This window comes from Sphaeramia orbicularis, chromosome 19 (genome assembly GCF_902148855.1).
Source record: "Sphaeramia orbicularis chromosome 19, fSphaOr1.1, whole genome shotgun sequence".
Classification (NCBI taxonomy): domain Eukaryota; kingdom Metazoa; phylum Chordata; class Actinopteri; order Kurtiformes; family Apogonidae; genus Sphaeramia; species Sphaeramia orbicularis.
In genome coordinates, this window is record NC_043975.1 from 11,374,669 (window position 1) to 11,395,683 (window position 21,015).

At 35.3% G+C, this 21,015-nt stretch overlaps 1 protein-coding gene across 1 annotated transcript; it reads right to left on the reverse strand.

Moving 5' to 3' along the window:
* Positions 1 to 2,284: 2,284 nt before the first annotated feature.
* On the reverse strand, positions 2,285 to 17,657 carry LOC115410162 (acyl-CoA desaturase-like). Its single transcript, XM_030121640.1, has 6 exons — positions 17,535 to 17,657; positions 17,047 to 17,305; positions 10,477 to 10,607; positions 10,162 to 10,367; positions 8,712 to 8,944; positions 2,285 to 5,041 (listed from the first exon to the last, which is right to left on the reverse strand). Exons 2-6 carry the CDS (start codon positions 17,276 to 17,278, stop codon positions 4,842 to 4,844), a joined length of 1,002 nt encoding a protein of 333 aa, XP_029977500.1. The 5' UTR covers positions 17,279 to 17,305; positions 17,535 to 17,657; the 3' UTR covers positions 2,285 to 4,841.
* Between the last annotated feature and the right edge of the window lie 3,358 nt (positions 17,658 to 21,015).

Sequence of the window (21,015 nt, forward strand, 5' to 3'; positions counted from 1 at the left end):
GAAATACCTGAAATGGAAAAATAATAAATCAATATACATTAAAGGTAACCTGGGGTCACGGGCGACCCCAAAATGTCTGTATTGCCTATGTTATTCTACAAGTTAATTTTTTGGTTCCATTTTACTTTTCAGATCCCTATACTAGGAGGGTAAATGAAGTAACACGCACGAGCTTCAAATAAAAACATAGAAAACATAAAAAATTAAAAACGTGGGGTCTGCTGAGACCCCAGGTTACCTATTAAGGGTTAAATGTACCAGAATGCACTGTCTTGACTGTCTTGTTATGCGTGTTTTCTTTGTATTGCCTTTTTTTTCTCTCTCTCTAGGGTTATGTTCGTTTATCATGTCTGATGTCAATCTTTGTATTATTAGCACATTACTTGAAATTCTAAATGTCGTATTTGTTGAATGTTGAAAAGTTCTATAAATGTTGACAAGTAAAAAAAAAAAAAAAACCTGAATATGAGCTGTGATTTTTTTTAATTTTTTTTTTTTATAAACCACACTGTAATCACAAGAGAAGAAAAGATTCCCCACTCCACCAAAATCTACCAATATTTAACCCATAAAGACCCGGTGCTATTTTGTGGCAGTTCCCAAATTCATTTTTCTCTAGATTAAACCTTTTTTTAAGCAATTTATCACCATTTGTCATGATATTACCCTCTGTATTTTGCGTATTTTTCAGTGAAAATCATGCATTTTCCTATATTTAATTTACTGATAATGTAGATGTTCATTAAAGCTCAGATTAAAGTTGAGGGTTATTATATTAAAAACAGAGCATGTGCAGTGACGTCTATTATGTTGTAAAGGTACATCTGAAATAAAATGAGCAGTCAAGTTCTGTAACTATATGGAATGTTTTTGTTTTTTCCTTTTGGACATTTAATGTGGTCTGATAATACAATCACGGCAAGTGACGTGTTTTTTTTTTTCCAGGTAATTACACAACAAACAGCTATTATCTGGAAAATTGCAGCTGAGCAGTTCTGAGGTTGAAAGCATGCGTCATAGTAGCTTTCATCTATATTATTTTGACTGTAGGAAGAACTGAGTCACAGATATTTACAGTAAATATCCATTTTACCTGTAATGTTTCTAAATATAATATAAATATTTCTAAGATTAGCACAGTCGACACTATGTTGAAGTTCATTTTCTAACAGAAATACTGCTGTGGAAGTCTCATAACCTATCTACTAGTAAAAATACACTTTGATAAGGAAAGATACTTTTATGGATGTTGAAAATGCCATAATTATGGAAGAGGATTAGGGCCACTGGAAAAAAAACTTAAGGTCCACTACATTTTTTAAAAATTATTCTGAGAAGAAAGTCAGAATGCTGTCTTTAATCTCAGAATTCTGACTTTTTTCTCAGAATTCCGACTGTTTAAAAAATAAAAATAATTGTTCTGAGATTAAAGTCAGAATGTCAGAATTCTAAATTTTTTTTTCTCAGAATTCTGACTTTAATCTCGGAATTCTGACTTTAATCTCAGAATTCAGATTTTTTTTTTCTTCTCAGAATTCTGACTGTAATCTCAGAATTCTGAATTTAATCTCAGAATTCAGATTTTTTTTCTTCTCAGAATTCTGACTGTAATCTCAGAATTCTGAATTTAATCTCAGAATTCAGATTTTTTTTTCTCAGAATTCTGATTTTAATCTCAAAATTCTGATTTTTTCTTAGAATTCTGATTTTTTTTTCTCAGAATTGACTTTTTTCTCAGAATTTTGACTTTATTTTCTCAGATTTCCGACTTTAATCTCAGAAGTCCGACTTTTTTCTCAGAATTCTGACTTTAATCTCAGAACATTAATTTAAAAATATAAATATTTAAAACATTCAAAATTCTGAGAAAAAGTCAGAATTCTGCGATTAAAGTCAGAATTCTGACTTTTTTCTCAGAATAATAATAAAAAAATATATTGGACCTTAATTTTTTTTTTTTTCCAGTGGCCCTAATCGTCTTCCATAGTTAAGGCATTTTCAACATCCATAAAAGTATCTCCCATCAAAAGTCACTTCAATCTCATTTTTTCTCAGAATAATAATTTAAAAACATATAACGAACCTTAATTTTTTTTTTTTCCAGTGGCCCTAATCCACTTCCATACTTCACAGATGATAAAGTGCTTTGATTAAATGATTTTGTATCTGACTCACACTCTGTAATAAACTGAATGATCCTAAAAAAAAAAAAAAAAAAGATGTGTCTTCAGAACAAAATCCAACGGAATAAAGTTGCACAACAGTGAATGGAATTACCAGTGTATTGAAAATATTGGGAACTTTATTTTGTAATAGAATACAGTTCAGATTTGACATACAAGTAATCATTCAGACTGACAACCTTTTGATCCACCTCGTCTTTGTGAAATGCAGATTTTGGCGCTCTGATCTGAACAGCTGCAGTTATTTGCATGGCTTGTGATGTTGTTGCGTTGGGTACAGTAGGTGCTCGGACCATGTTCTAACATTCTTTACAACAGCTAGAAGCACCTCTGTTGGACGTTTTCATACCGAGATGCCGCGAAACAGCTTTGAAATAATTGGCGCATCCGTCCGGACAGGCCCAGAGGTTGCTAGTTAAAATCTCTCTGGATAAAACATTGGACGTAAATCTCTAGTACAGTACTCTGATGTTGTCTTGCTACCGTTTGCTTGCCTTGTACGGATAAAAACACCTGCCGCTTCAGCCTGTAAGCATCACATTTGAGTTGTGGTACCTTTTTTTTTTTTTTGTCTGACAGGATGTGAAGAAGATCAGAAATGGATGCAGGTCATAAGGCATTAGGTAGTATCCTGACTTCTGGGAAATAATAAACAGGTGCTTGATTTCAATACATTTTGAGACCTGCCAAATCTGAGATCTGCAGAAAACTTGTTCTGGCTTGAGCAAATTTTTTTTTTTTTTTTTTTTTTTCAGCAAAAAAGAAAAACAAGACATAAATAATAGAATATAGGCATTCCACACACCAGAATTGATGTACATAATAAACACCAATGCACCTGAAGGTTTTTTTTCTTCGTAGGAGGGCAAAGGGAAACCAGACTCCATCTCAAAAATCACCACGGCAGCAGTTGCGTTGATCAAAAGCTGCCTCGCACACAGTACATTTTTACAAAAATAGATGCAGTTCTGCCATCGGACAAACATCTCACTACAACACCTACAGTACATCATCATGCATGGATGACATGTTGCTGCGTTAAAAACCACAACTGTCACACGACTGGCTGCTACATCCACCTGTTCTCTGGCGCAAAAGGTTTTCGGGATGGAAGGAGATGGAATGTGAAGCAAAGCACTATGTTTAAAAAAAAAAAAAAAAATAGAAACAATCATGAAAAGGTAAAACTGACTGGCTGTGCTGCAGTCTGTAAAGATGGTTCAAAGGTGACATCTTGGCACGATGATGCAAATATTAAAGCACAGCAAAGTCAGGTTTTTTGTCATTTTTCTATTGTCTGCTGTTAACTTTCAGTGGCAGTATTGTCTTAAATATGCTGTCCTGAGAAGGCCTTATGCAGGATTTACCCGGGCCAAGTATCAACCCTGGTACTGAATCATCAATAGTCAATAAATATTCAATAAATAGTCAGAAAAGATGGTAAACTATGACTACGACTAACTAATGTTTTCAATTTATCTCCCAATCATTATGTTGATTGATAATTTCTGCTGCGATTAAGAAAGAATCTTTTATATATATATATATATATACTTTTTTTTTATTTGACCGACAACAATGATTTTGACACATATAAATATAAATAAATATATAGAGCATCATTATTGTAATGATACTTGATTCCCGGGTGAATATTTTCGCAACAAGCTAAAACTATTTTAGTGTTTCCTGTTTAACTACTTACTGATTCAGCTTTTTTCCCTTAAAAGAGGCAGTTTATTTTGCAATTAAAATAATATTTTCTTGCCACTGTTAGCCTTTAATATTTAGTCGACAGCTTTTTTTTTTTTTTTTAGAAATGCCGCGCCTTTTATAAAACAATAAACCTCGAAGTGATGAAATGTAACCCAAGTATTTTCATGAAACTAGCGTCTATATTTTTTCCAACCGTGATTATTACACAGACTAGATAAACGATGCGTCCATTTCGTACAGTCGATCTAAATCATACACACCGAAACACACTTAAACCAGGTTTCTGTGCATTTTTGGCTCACTGGTCGTCTGGACAGTCATGGGAAGAAGGTCTGGGGTTAGCCTTTTCTTTTACATCATGTGCCATATTTCTTAAAAGCCAGCATGAAAATGACTGATATCGCTCACCCCTTTTCTATTAAATCTAAAAAACACTCCAAATGTATTTTTACCAGAACTATATAAGAATTCACCGTAAACTGTGACAATGTCAAAGGCAACAGTCTCCAATCGGTCACTCTAAATCGCAGTTCCTCGCTCTGTGACATATTTGATTAATAATTGAGTAATACTTACAGAAAAATGGTTGGCTACACGACTGACTTTGCATGAAAAATGCACACCAAAATAGCAAAACAGCGGAAAATGAAATCGACTTTTAAATTAATCTACTTCAAATCTAAAACATCTTGTATCATTGCAAGACCTTGGCCTGGTCTGAGTAATCGGAAACAAAGGCCAAGGGCTTAGCAACACGTCAATTTTTTATTTTTTTTTTAATCCATCTTGAACAATTTCTTTAGTTACAGCTACAAAAACCACAAAAACAAGCAAAATGTGGTCAAGGCCCTAGTGAAGTTGACTCTTATCCATAGGGCATGAGAAATGTATCGCTGTCAAAGGACTGTGAGGCTTCTTCTTTTGTCTTGGAGTCCGACAGTCTCAGCCACTTCGGTGGCTGCCGTCTCCCGTGCGTTGTTTCCGGGCCAGGACCTGCTCTCGGGACACTCTTTTGCAGTCCTTGGCCAGGCCCAAGAAACACATGAAGTCGATGAACGCGGTGGTGAGGTTCAACTTGCAGCCAAACTCGCTGGTTGCATAGTCGTACGGGAAAGTGTGGTGGTAGTTGTGAAATCCTTCACCTGTGAGGCAGAGAAAACACTGATCAGACATTTTTGAACTGTACTGCAGTTTTTCCACTGATGCACTTCGAAGTTAAAGGGGTCATATTTTGCTAAACCCACTTTTATTAGTCTTTGGTTCATTTATTTGTGTATTTGGACCCTTATAGTTCATAAAGTTTGAATTTGAACCCTCCAGGTGCTGCAAAGCTATCTTTATATTCATTTTGACAAAAATTGAGTGGATTTCTACAACAGTGATGAAAGTGAGGAAAGAAAAAAAAAAACTGAACTTTTCTGAATGACTTCAGTGAGTAACAAACCTGGTTTACTTGTCTTCCAGACGTACTGCGACAGAAAATTGCCATTTCTATCAGTTTCCTTGAGCCAGGACCACTTGAACTTATTTTTAATTCCTGCCTCACACTTCAGTTGGTCCCCACGCTGAAGGACAGGGGTGTCAAACTCAGATCCTCAAGGGCCGGTATCCTGCATGTTTTAGATGTTTCCCTCTTCCAACACACCTGATTCAAATGATAAGCCTATCATCCAACTCTGCAGAAGCCTGATAACGACCGTCAGGTGTGCTGGAAAGGGGAAACATCTAAAACATGCAGGATACCGGCCCTCAAGGACCGGAGTTTGACACCTGTGCTGAAGGACAATGAATTCCAACATGATTTCACAGAATATTTAGACAAAATACATTGGTGGTAAAATACTCAAAGAGAATCCGCCATCTTATCTCCAGAGATGCGAAACAGACCACATGCCTTCAACAGACCAATCAGAGCCGTCGATACAAGTTCTGCGTTGTAAACGAGCATCTCATTGGTTGAGACGAATGGAGAAGAAAGCAATATGGCCGCGCCCATGAGACAGACCCAAATAAACATAATTTACACTTTCCGGAGCAATTTATGCGTAATTTTCTGGCTGAAATGTTGCCAAACCAGACAGAAATGATCCAGACACATTTAATTTACCGGAACATATGCTAAGTTTTCGGAAAAAAACAGATGTCTGGCAAAAACCGGAACACTTTCATCACTGTACAACCTGTTTCAATTCCTGCTTTATTTGTTATGATTTATAACTAGTTATGTCACGACATTTGCACATATAAGGTCAAGACTTCCGATGAACATTTCTCTGAGTACGCCACAACAGTTGATCAGCAGCAGCGGTTGTAGTAAAAACTGAAAATATGTCCAAACTTTGAGCTGATTACAGAAAATCTTCAGTTGTTGGTTGTATTAACAAACATAAGTGGTTGAACAGGACAGAAAGCACAGTTGACAACCTGGAGGGGATGTGGCATGAATTGGCTCATGTGCATTTAAAGGGCCAGTGCTCAAAACAACCTTTCTGGTGTCATTACTCAGAAACAGGGTTGAAGATGAACCTGTCGAGTTGAATTAATGAAGAATTCAGACCCAAGCATAGCATTTACAGTTTATGTAGACCACAAGGAAATGTCTGAAAATGCATAATTCTATTTAAAAAAGCAAAATATCACTCCTTTAAGTTTGTGCTTATTGTTGAGGTTAACTCGCTTTATTATCCCTGTAGGGAAATTCAGTCTCTGCATGTTAGCCATCTGAATACACACAAACAAAGCCTGCCATTAGCATTAGTAATTAGCATTAGCACATAGCATATTAGGAGTAATGAGCTGCCACTGAAGAACCTAAGAGACCAACTCCAGATCTTCCAGTACCACAATCAAGGACAAAAACAGGGGAATTAACCAACAAATGCCTGTTTTTAATGGAGAGGGAACTATAGGAAATCTCAACAAATTGCTATTACATTGACATCAACCTGTTTTCTTTTTTCTCACATTCCCATAAAGACCTGTACAGTAATATAATGACACACTCTATTGTGGCTCTTTATCCGGTGGAAAGACCAGAAACACCAGTTTTTAAAAGGCCCGCAAGTTGCAAAAAACTCTGAATCAGCACTAGCAGTGAAAATAAGGGAAAATAAATGCAGGATTGCTGGTAGAAATGCTGAACCTCCAACAAAACAGTGCAGCATCATCTTGGATACACTGCACTGGCTGAGCAAATGCATTTCCTCCTTATCCTTCCTTCTGAATTACTTTGAAAAAGCTGTTGTACTGAGTGCAGATCTGTCGTTTTTGAGTATTTCTGACACCAAAATTCTTCAAATATATTGTCTTCAAAACCTGTTAACATCCATAAAGGTACTAGTGACCCATTTTGGCTTCAGTTTAGGTTATATTCCATTTCATATAAAGTCTGACATCATCTTTGTGTTCTAAAACTAATCCTAATCCTACTTTCTTGAATTTTCATTTAGGATTACAGTTCCATGAAAAGGGTGGATGTTAAAAAGGTTAAAGATTAAACTAAGATGTAAGAATACAGATTTACTTGACACACTTTCAACTCTGTTTTGTTAATTCAAAGCTATACTATTATGTAACTGGACAGGTTAAGACTCATCATGTTCCTTTGTATAAAAAAGTCAGTTCTTGCAGAACTGCAGAATGTGACTTCATTTAACCTGGGCCATTTGTTTCTAGTAGGAATCATTTCAAAGTAACACAAAACAATGGATTAGCTGATAGAAGTTTCTGTCATATAAAAGCAAGTTGTGATCAGAAAACAGCAAAGGTGAGAACAAAATTCATAATCATCACAACATAAGGCAACCTTTGTTTTTTACTGTTTTTTGGTTTGTTCAGTGAGTTTTAGTGGAAGAGAAATTATACTTCTGCTGGATCTGCTTAGTTTTAGCTTAGCACTGCAAAGTTTGTTGAATTGGTCTGTTTTATTAAATTATTCATGACATACGCTAATCTCAGACTGTTAGCTGTAGCTTAGCAAACTGTAGCTTGTATTAGATATTTGCACATTTAACCCTTTCATGCACAGTGGTCACCACAGTGGACAGCTGTTCAAAGGTGTTCTCTTATGGATTTTGTTGTTTTAGTTCCATATCAGCCAACACATTGGATGCTTATGCATCATCCCATACACTGTAATTCATAGCATCACTGTAACTTTAATGTTCTAGATAAACCTGATCTGCAGTTACATGTTTGAGTGTAAAAAATTAGTAATTCTTATTAGATTGTAAAAGTTTTATTTATTTATTTATTTATTTATTTATTTTGCATATTATTTCTATGCAGGTATGTTAAAATGTGAGAAGACATCAGATTAGCAGCATTAAACATGTTTTTATTTCATAGTTTTTGTGCAGTATATCAGTAAATACATGTTTCTTTGCTTATAAAATTAAAGGCATTGTATCCAGCCTAGTGGACATTTTTGTAACTTCATGAAAAATAGGTTCATACAAATATTTTCTTTTTTTTTTCATGCCTAAAAAGGGATAAAAATACTCAGGAAAAAAAAATCTTATTAAGGTTCTCATAATTCATGCATGAAAGGGTTAAGTGTTTGTAGTTTGAATTGTGTTTTGTTTTCTGAAGACGGTTTTTGTTGAGCTTTTAGCTAACGTTCTTCTGGAAATGTTGATGTATAGCATGTGTATATAGTTACAAGCATCGTGTAGCATTACCATGGCAACACAGACAGAACAGCTTAAGAGGCTTCAGCAGTAATGATCTGTCACAGAAGGTGTTGTGCTCACTGTGATTATGATTTTGATGTTTTATTTATAGTTTGTTTTAATTAGAGACGTCTTTTCTTACCTATTGCACTGAACGTGACGAACCTATTCTCTCTGGGGCTGATGTTCTTGTCATAGGGTCTGTTCCCCCACATGTGAGCGGCGCTGTTGACCAGCCAGGTAGCGTTAAGCACCAAGGTGTACCTCAGCACAGCCGGGATGAAGTAGCCCACCCACAGGGATTCCCCCCACAGGTACCAAGGCACAGACATGGGTATGAAGAAGCACATGAGCAGCACAGATAGCTTATAATACCTGTGACAGAGAGGGAAGGAATGTTTTCTCAGTTTGAGAGATATAAAAAGCTCAAAAGGCAGGGGTGTGTTCTCAGTTTCTAGCACATGACACAGTTCTCACAGAACCACCAGTCTGTGTTAACATAAGGTAGGGCCTGGCCAAGTGAAAGTGAACATCAGGATCAATTTCTTTTTTCTCTAAATCAATATTTTTGATTGCTCAGCATTAAAGACTTATATCTCTAGTTTCTAAAAATGTGTTTATTTAATTTGTACCTGAATTACAACCCGATATATACACGAAAATATATGAGAATAGAGTGTAAATTAAGAACAGTGAAGGTTGTAAATTAATGTATACAGCATAAATTCAGAATGTAAATAGCAATGTGTAAATAAATATGTTCAAAATATATGCATGTGTCTAGTATTATATTTCATAATAATAAAATACTGTAATGATTTTGTATGTTATTTATTATTAAAAAAAAAAAAACAGCAGAAAGATGTGCAATAAATATAGTAAGGGAACCTAAGACCAAAGACTGATCATTTTATCAGTATCTTAATAAAATCTTCAATTATCATTATGGTGCATCTCACTGAACAAATCCCTCACTCCATTACTTTTTTGGATTCTCACTCTGTTTCCATGAATTAATGTCTTTTAAAATTAAAATAACAAAGATATCAGTTTCATTTTTGGATATAATGTACTCTCATATATTAAGAAAAGTGTGGTATACTAAATATTTTCACTTTCCTTGACTTTTTGGCAATTTTTCCAAACTTTGAATAACTGCTGTATATTTTTCCTCACTCCGTTATTTTGTCAATGATGATAAATTGATGTTTTTAGTAAATATTTTGTTATTATTCCTTAAGGGCATGTTCACGTACTTGCTTAGACCTACAATTTGAGCTATTATGGTTGCTGCTCAATAAATTTTTAAAAACATATATGGAATGATTAGTATTGCTGCACAGTGCTTTCCCACTCCGTTACTTGCTTGGCCAAGCCCAGTACATGCATGACACCTTTGCAGAACCAGACCGACAAATCCAGCCTTCATACAGTGCAGGTTTTGCAGCAAAGGTGGATTATCCTATTTTTTTTTTTTTTTTTTTGATCAGTTATCCTAAATTCTTGCACGTAAGCAAAACCTTCTTTAAGCATTAAAAATTCCCTGGCTATTATTAATCTGTGTCATGTGCAGATTAACTGAAGCTACTTACTTCCTTTGAAACATCACAACTTTGTCAGCCATCAGGTCTTTCAGCTCCAGCTTCCGTCCTTTTGTGATGACATCAGGGTGTTTGCGCACCAGGAGCCACCCGATGTGAGCAAAAAAGAACCCCCGCACGGCGTTGTGAGGGTCAGCGTCTGTCTCTGAATATTTGTGGTGAACCCTGTGATCTCTAGCCCATTCAAAGATATCATTCTGCGGGATTAAGTAAACACTGAGATTACACACAGCGCGCGCCTAACGTGATACTTAACGCAGGAATGAAAACTATTATCATGCACCCAGCTGTAAGTCTGTTAGGTACCTGGAATGCCATGGAGTTAGCGATACAGAGAAAGATCCTCAGAGGTAACGAAGCCTTGTAGGATCTGTGACTCCACAGACGATGAGCTCCTGCAGTGATTCCTAAAGCACTTAGCACAAAACAAAATAGAGCTGTGGGGAGAGAAATGCATCAGCAAATTAGTATGAGCACATCCACTGTATATATCAGTCACAAACACTTTATTGCTCTAATTCTGGAGTCTACAAAATCCAATGAGTGTAGTAATGTCCTGTCCTCAGTGACTATAGGTTCCTACAGACTGAGAAGTTTATTGCAGGACACACTGACAATGAAAGCCAAATGACAACAGTGCAAGTTGTTTATCTGTGCCGCTGCAGTTGTAAACAATAACGCTAAGCTAACAATCACACCGTCACACAACAAAAGTATGTTTATGGAAGTAATTTAAGTTGGACCTGGAGGAGGACTTACAGACAGAACATAGTACTTTTAAGTTCAATCTCAAGTTTATTTGTATTCCTTCTATTTATACCTGTGAGTACATATACAGCAGAGAGAAATAGCATTTTCTAAAGAGTAAAACTGCGCCCCTCGCATGTATCGTAGCTTATTTTTGCATCGATCCAGCTGATGTCATCATGTCTGTGCGTGTGCTGATGTCAGCATATCAGTTGCCCCTATATATGTGTCAAGTTTGAAGTAAACTGATGTTTTCATAGACATGTGAAATCTCGGCCATTATAAGTAAATGGAAGAAGAAAAAATATGTAAAAAAATTCATTAAAAATTTGAACTTTGACCTACTTTTCCCAAAATGTAATGGGATCTATTGTGGGTCACTGACAAACTATCAACCAAATTTGGGATGAATTCAACCAATAGTTTTCCTGCTACAGACATTTGAAATTTCACCCATTATAAGTAAAAGGGGGGAGGGGGTATTTGAAAAATTCATAAAAAATTTTAACTTTGACCTACTGTTCCCAAAATGTAATGAGATCTATTCTGGGTCACTGGCAATATATAAACCAAATTTGATATGAATTCAACCAATAGTTTTGCTGCTAGAGAGTTAACAAACAAACAAACAAACAAACAAACAAAACAAAACAAAAATCAATACCCCTTGCCTCCCCTTTGGGGAGCAGGGTAATAAAAATTAAGATTTGATAAAAATAACTGAATACTGATAATAAAATCACAGTTTTATGGGACTGACAAATCAAACATAGGCAACAAAATGGGCAAAATAATTTATGTTTTGTCGCACTGATAAATGTCTAATTCCATGCTTATGCTCTAGTGGTTGTTTAGTGGGTGTAGGTTTTAGCAGCAGTCACATTGTGAAATGATCATCCTACATTTCTAACACTGTCAGAAATTTGTCAAACAACCTCCATAGTGCCATCTAAGACCAAAACTATTGCTACATTTTCTCATTTGTTGTCTGTAGCAGCCAAAAATCTAGAGGTGATGTGAAAAAACTGCATCTCAGCTCTTTTTTTCTCTACTGTTAAACCTACGCTCCTCATCTAGTCTAGTCTAGTCACTGTGAGCCATCTTTGAGTCTAAACCAACAAATTAAAGGTTTTGCTAGTTATCTCCCACCATATAAACTGTTTAGTCTGATCCTGTTTCCACCATCTGAGAAGCATTGCTCATTTCAGGACCATGTGTCTATTAATGACTCATGAATCACACTTCATTGTTATTGCAACATGGACTGAACAGCAATGCAATGATAAAAACTAATCAATTTGTCTATACATGCCAAAAAAATGTACACATCTGACCAATCAGATGAAGCCCTGTCAGGTACATTTAGAATAATCGGTGTCACTTTGGTGGATACAAGGTAAGACAGCAAACCTAATGTGGCTGATGAAGCTTTTGTGGTGATAAATAACAACAGACTGAGACACATTCATCCTCATATAAGACTCACTCACACAAAATTAGCTCATAAATACCAGTGACTGAGGAGAACTTGTCGGATTTATTTTCATTTGTTGGAGGCATGAAAATCAACAATAGGCTCAGACTTGTAGGAAACATGTATAACTAGTTGGCTATGTTTTTCACCAGATGACTATATAACATCACCCTACATATCTGACAGCCTTTAAGGTGTGACACAGGAAGTGGCATTTTTCATGTTAATGTAGGTCATGTACACAATTTATGAAGTTATGAGTGTTGAATGTGGCTTGACAGCCCATCACACCTTGAGTGAAGCCCAGTATTACAGTACTATGTAAACCTCCAGAGAAAACCCATCTAACAATACCTTTAACATAACGACACAACGCAAACAACTCTGAACCAGCCAAACCACAAATGCCAAGTACGTTCAAACATCGGCACATACAGTATGTTAGTAGACATTTTAAAGAAGAGAATTGCAAGTTACGATATTATTTAACAATGTTATCCTAAATTCTTAATGTGTGCTGAAAGGAGATTGTTATACATATCCCATACTGCCTGTATATATCCTTATATGTTGTATATATTACTTTTATCTGCAGTATACAGTTGGCTTTTTGAATATTTTAGTATTTATTGGTAATTTTTTGTATATTGTCAATACTTTTCAGTATATATTTTCAGGATAATTTTGTGTGATATTTTCATACAGTCTCTTTGCACTTTAAGTATTCATAAGGCTATGTTCAGACAGCAGGTCTTAATGCACAATTTGGATTTTTTGTGAAATGTGATTTTTTTTTTTTGTGTGCTCATTCATAATACACATTAAATGCAACTTCAATCAGTTTTGAGTATGAACTGAATGCGATCCTGAAGTGACCCACATGCTCAAAAGAGGTCCTGATGTAATACGTAACCACGCAAGGACACACTGTGTTTACGGAAGTAACACACTTGGGATGCAGAATTGTGACGTTTGTCGCATTTCAATAACGTAAAGGTCGGATTAATGCGACCTGGCCATTCAGACTGAAGTTGCATTGCAAAATATCAGATACGTATCAGATTTAGGACCACATATGAAAGTGGCCTGGGTCTTTTGTAAAAAAATTGGATTTGTGCTGTTCAAACTGTTTTTAACAGATCACATACAGGTCAGATATGGACAAAAAAATTGGATTAGGGCCACATTTGCCTGCAGTCTGAATGCAGCCTAAGACACAGAGCTGCTCAACTGATTTTCATTGTTCCAATAACAGTACCAATAATGATCTATTCTATTCTATTATATTATAAAAGTGGCCCAAAATGTTACCTAGCTTCTGATTAAGTTCTCCAAAAGGTTTTGTATGACAATAACCTCGGAGTGTTTTGCAGGATCAGACTCCTTCCTAGGTTAAAGAGAAACCTGAGGACTTCTAATGAGGGTTTGTCAGGTCTGCGCTTCAGAATTAAGACAAAATGACACTGTGCTTTTGAGATTGTGGCTCATAAACACCCTCGATCATTTACCAAGAAGCTTTAGGGTCATGTGTTTAGTTTCATCTGCAGTCTGTACTTACTGTCTTTTATTTACTTTTTTATTTTATCTGTGACCTTTGCTTGAGAATGGTGCCTCATAAATAAACTCAATCATTCATGTATTATGGACCAGTCATGTGTTATGCACCATGATTCCTTTTAACTAAAAGGTACAACCAAAGCATTTATTCACTCTGGTACAATACCGACACTGTTTTCAATTTTATTACATTTGTTACGCAGCGTTGTTTACAATTCAAGTAAATACATTTTCCTGTCTTTTCCACACATTATTGCCAAAGGCACGGACCTGAACATGATGACGAGTTTCCTTTGACTGATCGTGTTTTGCACTAGCCTACTTGTCTTGCAGTATGAGAAATTACATTACCACAGAAGAAACAGGGCACGCTGCTTTGAACTGTGACACCGACTGGATAATGAAATTACGTCACAGTTGATGATGATTGGATGGGAAAAACAATTTGATGATTGCTTGTATGTCAGGAGGCACAGGAACATAAAATTCTATTAAGAACTGCTATTTTTGTTGCTGCGTGAAGCACTTGGACCGTTGAAAAGATTATGTATTTGATTAGTCTACTGACAAAAAATGGATGACAACAGAACCTCTGAACTGCAGTTTTAATATCTTTTATATTTCACTATAACGCCACTTTTCCACTACACAGCAGTGGAATACAATCTTTATATCTGCCTCTTCTCTTTTTCTATCAATTCTGCAACAACTTACACTAAAAAACCTGTATAACTCTGGATATAGGATATATCACATTCACACTCGTGCACATACTTTGAAACATCCATGTTTTTTAAGATATGTCTATATTTTGTGCAGCCTCTGTATATGTTTACATCTACGTCGAGTGAATGTGCTTAAGTATGTGTATTATTTATCTGTTTTTGCTGACTGAAACGCTGCTAAATAAATTGTTGCTGCTCACCACTTCGGTGTTTCCTCACACATATACTTGGGTGGGCTGACCAGGTACATTAACAGCCACTAAAAGGATATTTACAGAGCAATTTTACATGTTTAAGTTGGAATAGTGACAGGTGTGGAGTATAACTGAGGTGTTTAGAGGCTACCTCTCAAACTGTGGCATCCTTAGATGAGCTCATAATGGATAAATCAGTCTTGTGACGCCAAATGACACCGGAGCATCGCAGTCTGTGCATCTCAATTATTTAATTTTTCATTAACTGATAGCACTGTGTGTGACATTCACTTTTAAGTACTGAAAAATGTCTTCCTGTCTCTGTTATTGTTAGTTAAATGTCATTGTGGTTGAAATCATGACTGGAAAACAAGTCCATGGATTTATTCGTCAAAACAATTAAGACAAAGAGGTAGGAAGAGTTGAAGTCAAATTTTCATAATTTGCTGATAGTGTGACTCCCTTGAGACAAAGGCTTAGCCTAGCACCCAGAGGGAAAATCTAATTCCATGGGAAACACTAACAATAAAGACGTATTCTGTCCTCTTATTCAATTTTCTTAATAGAGTTGCTGAGATGTGAGGTTGTTTTTTTGCTGCTTTTTTTCTTCCACAATCTGATTATCTCTTTGTTTGTGACAGAAAGATACTAAAAGGGTAGTTAAAACTGCAGAGGGAGAAAATTAGGTGAAAAAAATACATCTCTGCATATGAAGATAGATGGTATGACGTGGTTTCATGGTGCTGTAGATGTTATCACCATTACAGCAACCGCCATGTTGTTTTGGGTTTTTTTTCTAGTTATCTTAAATCACAAAAACAAAAATGAAAATTGACAATAATAACATAATTCACTAAATATCTTCTCTATTGCTGAATGAGAAGTGAAACTCTTTAAATGAACTCGCCTGCTAGTTTGACTTATCGGAGTCCATACATAACATACGGTCCTGATATTATAATGCAGTGAATGCAATACAAATGCCTTGTATTCACCTTCGTAGGTGTATTTTTTCCTTATCAGTCACACAGATAAAGTGATGATCAAGTTGAAGAACTGCCACATTATGACATCATGAATCTGAGCAAAGGGTCATGAGTCGATGACTGACTAGCACCCCTGACAGATTAATGGAAAAAACATCACATTAAATTTAAAGATAGAACTGATCTCAGTATTTGAGCTGCACTGTTAAATTAGTTGTCCCATATTCAATAAATCTGCAAAATTCTCTTGATCCAGTTGATGAAATGTGAATATTTTCTTTTTTCTTCATTCCTCTATTGCACTGGTCTACAATTTTTTAGAAATGATTTGCTTCAGAGATTAAATGTGCTAAATGTTATGCATTTTAAGATTAATTGGAAAATAAATGACAAAAGTGCTGGTTTGCTGATGTTTTCAAGGTATATGATTAAGTGTTATTACACATACATATTGGTTTATGTACATTTATATAACAGTTTTATAAATCTTCCACTAAATAGAACCTGCAAAGTGAATGTATTCTAATGCGCAGACAGTGTTTTGAAGTAGATCTTGTAGCTCTGAAATATTCCTAATATTCAATACTCAAATATTCCTTTTGAGTCAAACCCATTTTCTCGTTAATTCTTGAATTTCACATTTTGACCCAAGGCTGTATCTTGGAAAGTTCAGCCAACCAGCATTTTTGACTTGATTTTTCTTTATCAGTGACTCTCATGTGGTAAAGTTTCATTACTTTTATTCTGGAAGCATTTTCCTTGTAGACCAGTGTTAGTGAGTATCACTGCAGATGTTTAAGTATGTCATTTTAGGCTTATATTTCCTCCTTTTCTGACATTTTGTAACCAAACAACTACTCTATTACAAAATAAATCCACACATATTAGTCACAAGTCTTCATTTTTTGCTTTTCTGCTAGTCTCAGTGCTTCTTTCCTATTGTCATAGAGCAAAACGTGCAGTATTTCCCTGCCACACATGAGCTTTGTGACATTAAATCTCTGTACATATAGACCTATTCCCTAATCTATAAATCCCCATTCATGTTAACTACTGGAAGGGATCAAGTTCCAGTTGTGGGATCAGCTGTCTGATATACCAGCTGTGATTTGGGTGAAATATCTATTTTAATAACACATAAGACTAGCTGAGGGGCAAAGAACAGGTTGCCATGATAATATTGTTTTACTTACACCAAAGCAAGGTCAAAGGAGATGCTGTGGGGATGAGGAAGATGCCGTACGCTGCACCTATATGCAACAGAAGCATCAGGAAGACGTTTCTCCATACGATGATCCTGGGAGGTTTAGGGCCTTCTTTCTCTTTGTATGAGGAATCAAACGCATCTTCTCTGGTGGCCTCTGGAGGAACATTGCTGCCGTTGCTGGACTTGTGCTCCTTCTCCACCGTCTCCGCCTCCGTCATGGTGACTGGCTGCTGTTTGGTGATGCTCTAAGCGGCAAAACAGGACATAAATCCCCGTCTTTTTAACACCAAATACCAAATTATGACACCTTCAGAATACGTAGATGTCTTTTTTTATGCAATAGCTAGCTTACAATGCTAGCTAATGAGGAAAAGGTAACAGATGATGCTGACTTCTGGCTGACATAACACGTCTACGTTGCGTAACATGTAACACGTTACATGCTACGGTGAAAATAATGAAAACATAACTCACCTAATTGAGCAGAAATTGAAAGGATTGGGGTTAAACAGCGACGAAGCACGAAAAAAAACTACAGGCGCAAACGCAAAAAGGCAGAGTGATAGTCCGCTCCGACTGCAGCGAACGCATCAATGAGAGCAGGAGCTCGAGGCGCTTCGGTGGTATCCGACCAATCAGCGTGCAGGAGTCGGCTGTACTCGGCCTCTGATTGGCTGCCTGCTCATCTGCTGTTCACCTTTTATTCATTCTCCTGCCAGATGTATATTTTTATTTACCTCCCCCGGAGAGACGCTGCAGCCGTCTAGACACGTATAGATCGGGTTAAAAGACAAGACGTCCTAAAATGGGGTTAAATTAAACAATAAATCTAAAAATTAGTTATACTGTTTTCAAAATCCAACGGCAGGTTAAGAAATACCCCGCCCACACTAGAATAAAAAGCACAACCTGCTACATAACATCTGCATTTCTTTAAAATTCTCTGTGTATTTAGAAACTGAACAGTTATTGGAGCAAATAAAAATGTATATAAGTTTCATCTTTCATTCACTTCCACACAAATTGTGTCATAAGCAATAGAATTATAGGTAAAGCAAGTTTATTTGTATTGCATAATTCATAGACATGGTAATTCAAAGATAAGATTATAGATACATAGAGAAGAATAAAGATTAAAAACTTGAACATTCTCTAGCAATCAAAAACATCTATTGATCTAAAATGATGAAACCTGCTATATAACATCTGCATTTCTTTAAAGTTCTCTATACATTTAGTCAATGAACAGCTATTGGAGCAAATGAAAATGTATATAAGTTTCATCTTTCATTCACTTCCACACAAATTGTGTCATAAGCAATAGAATTATAGGTAAAGCAAGTTTATTTGTATTGCATAATTCATAGACATGGTAATTCAAAGATAAGATTATAGATACATAGAGAAGAATAAAGATTAAAAACTTAAACATTGTCTAGCAATCAATAAAATCTATTGATCTAAAATGATGAAACCTGCTGTAAAACATCTGCATTTCTTTAAATTCTCTATGCATTTAGACACTGAACAGCTATTGGAGTAAATAAAATGTATATAAGTTTCATCTTTCATTCACTTCTACACAAATTGTGTCATAAGCAATAGAATTATAGACAAAGAAAGTTTATTTGTATAGTACAATTCATACACATGGTAATTCAAAGATAAGATTATAGATACATAGAGAAGAATAATGATTAAAAACTTAAACATTCTCTAGCAATCAATAACATCTATTGATCTAAAATGATGAAACCTGCTATAAAACATCTGCATTTCTTTAAATTCACTATGCATGTAGACACTGAACAGTTATTGGAGTAAATAAAATGTATATAAGTTTCATCTTTCATTCACTTCTACACAAACTGTGTCATAAGCAATAGAATTATTGGTAAAGCAAGTTTATTTGTATTGCATAAATCATAGACATGGTAATTCAAAGATAAGATTATAGATACATAGAGAAGAATAAAGATTAAAAACTTGAACATTCTCTAGCAATCAAAAACATCTATTGATCTAAAATGATGAAACCTGCTGTAAAACATCTGCATTTCTTTAAAGTTCTCTATGCATTTAGTCAATGAACAGCTATTGGAGCAAATGAAAATGTATATAAGTTTCATCTTTCATTCACTTCTACACAAACTGTGTCATAACCAGCAGAATTTTAGACAAAGCAAGTTTATTTGTATAGCACAATACATACACATGTAAATTCAAAGATAAGATTATGGATACATACTGTAGAAAAGAATAAAGATTAAAACTTAAACATTCTCCAGCAATCAAAAACATCTATTGATCTAAAATGATGATACCTGCTATAAAACATCTGCATTTCTTTAAATTCACTATGCATGTAGACACTGAACAGTTATTGGAGTAAATAAAATGTATATAAGTTTCATCTTTCATTCACTTCTACACAAATTGTGTCATAAGCAATAGAATTATAGGTAAAGAAAGTTTATTTGTATTGCATAATTCATACACATGTAATTCAAAGATAAGATTATGGATACATAGAAAAGAATAAAGATTAAAAACTTAGCCCTTTCATGCATAGTGGTCACTCCAGTGGACAGCTATTCTCCAGCTGTTTTCTTGTATATTCCTGGGTTTTGTTGTTCTAGTTCCATATCAGCCGACACAGCACCATCCCATACACTGCAGTTGATACCATTATTGTAACTTTGCTGTTCTTGATAAACCTGATCTGCAGTAACATGTTTAAGTGTAAATCAATTGCTAATTGTTTTTAGACTGTAATTAACAGTTTTCTTTAAAAAAAAAAGTTGTTTTTTTTTTTTTTTTTTTTTTTTGCATATGATCTCCATGAACTGAGTGATAACTAGTATTAGAGTATGATAAAAGATGAGAAAACATCAGATTAGTGGCATTAAAAATGTTTTTATTCCATAGTTTTCACACAGTATGTCACTTTCGGATATTACAATTTAAATACGTTTCTGTGCTTCAACAATTAAACGCATGGTGTCCAAATGAGTGGACATATTTGTAACTCCACAAAAAATAGGTCTATTAAAAGATATTCAATCACATTCTTTTTTTCATGCCTAAAGAGGAATAAAAACACTCAGGAAAAAAAATCTTGACTAAGGTTCTTATAATTCATGCATGCAAGGGTTAAACATCCCCCAGCAATCAAAAATATCTATTGATCTGTAATTATAAATAATTGTTGAACCACTAATCCTATTAATACATTTGACTTATTCAGGTAAACTTCAATTTTCCCATTTTTTCCTGTTAAAACCCATATAGTGTGACAAATATCAGTGGTTGTACATGCCTGTTATTAGGCCCCCTATGAATATCTACATGATCAATAAATTAAATATAGGAACATTCCCTGAAAAATGTAACATGCTGAATAACGTTGTAATGAGTGTTGATGAAAAGTTAAGGTTAGATGTAGAGAAAATTCATGTGGAAGTCACCACAAAAATAGCTCTAGGTCTATATGGGAGCACCACTGTGATCAAAAAGTGCATTTGTAAATGTCTCAAGAGGAAGGAAGTTTTACAAATAGTTCCCAAAGTTTACAGAAAACTTTTCAAGACTAATTTTATAGAGCTGACCAAGGAGAAAACACTAACAATGATTCCTCCATAAGTAAAATATTATCTTCTAGGACTCCACAAGAAACGTCTCCTTGCGGTTCAGTTAACTTTTAACCTTCTGCACAGTCAAGGAGCATTCCCTAAAGGCTCCTTACCGGTTTTTCAAAAATAATCCTCTGGGAAACAATACAAACTGCTCCTTAAAGGTACCGTGCAGGTTTTGCAGCAGCACCTTCATTTCAGTGAGTTTATTCGCAAATAAGTCAAACGTAGTGATGTAAGATAAAAAAGAAGATTTGTAAATGGAACAACCTCAAAAGTCATCTATAGAGCATGAAACTAGGGGCTCAGATGACAAATAAATA

What these genes read in the sequence shown, in the direction of transcription:
- LOC115410162 (XM_030121640.1), bottom strand. Translation starts at nt 17,278, where the DNA reads ATGACGGAGGCGGAGACGGTGGAGAAGGAGCACAAGTCCAGCAACGGC. An exon ending in TCCTTTGACCTTGCTTTGGT is followed by an intron (nt 10,608 to 17,046) that starts GTAAGTAAAACA and finishes CTCTCCCCACAG; the next exon opens with CTCTATTTTGTTTTGTGCTA. An exon ending in GTTGTGATGTTTCAAAGGAA is followed by an intron (nt 8,945 to 10,161) that starts GTAAGTAGCTTC and finishes TCTCTGTCACAG; the next exon opens with GTATTATAAGCTATCTGTGC.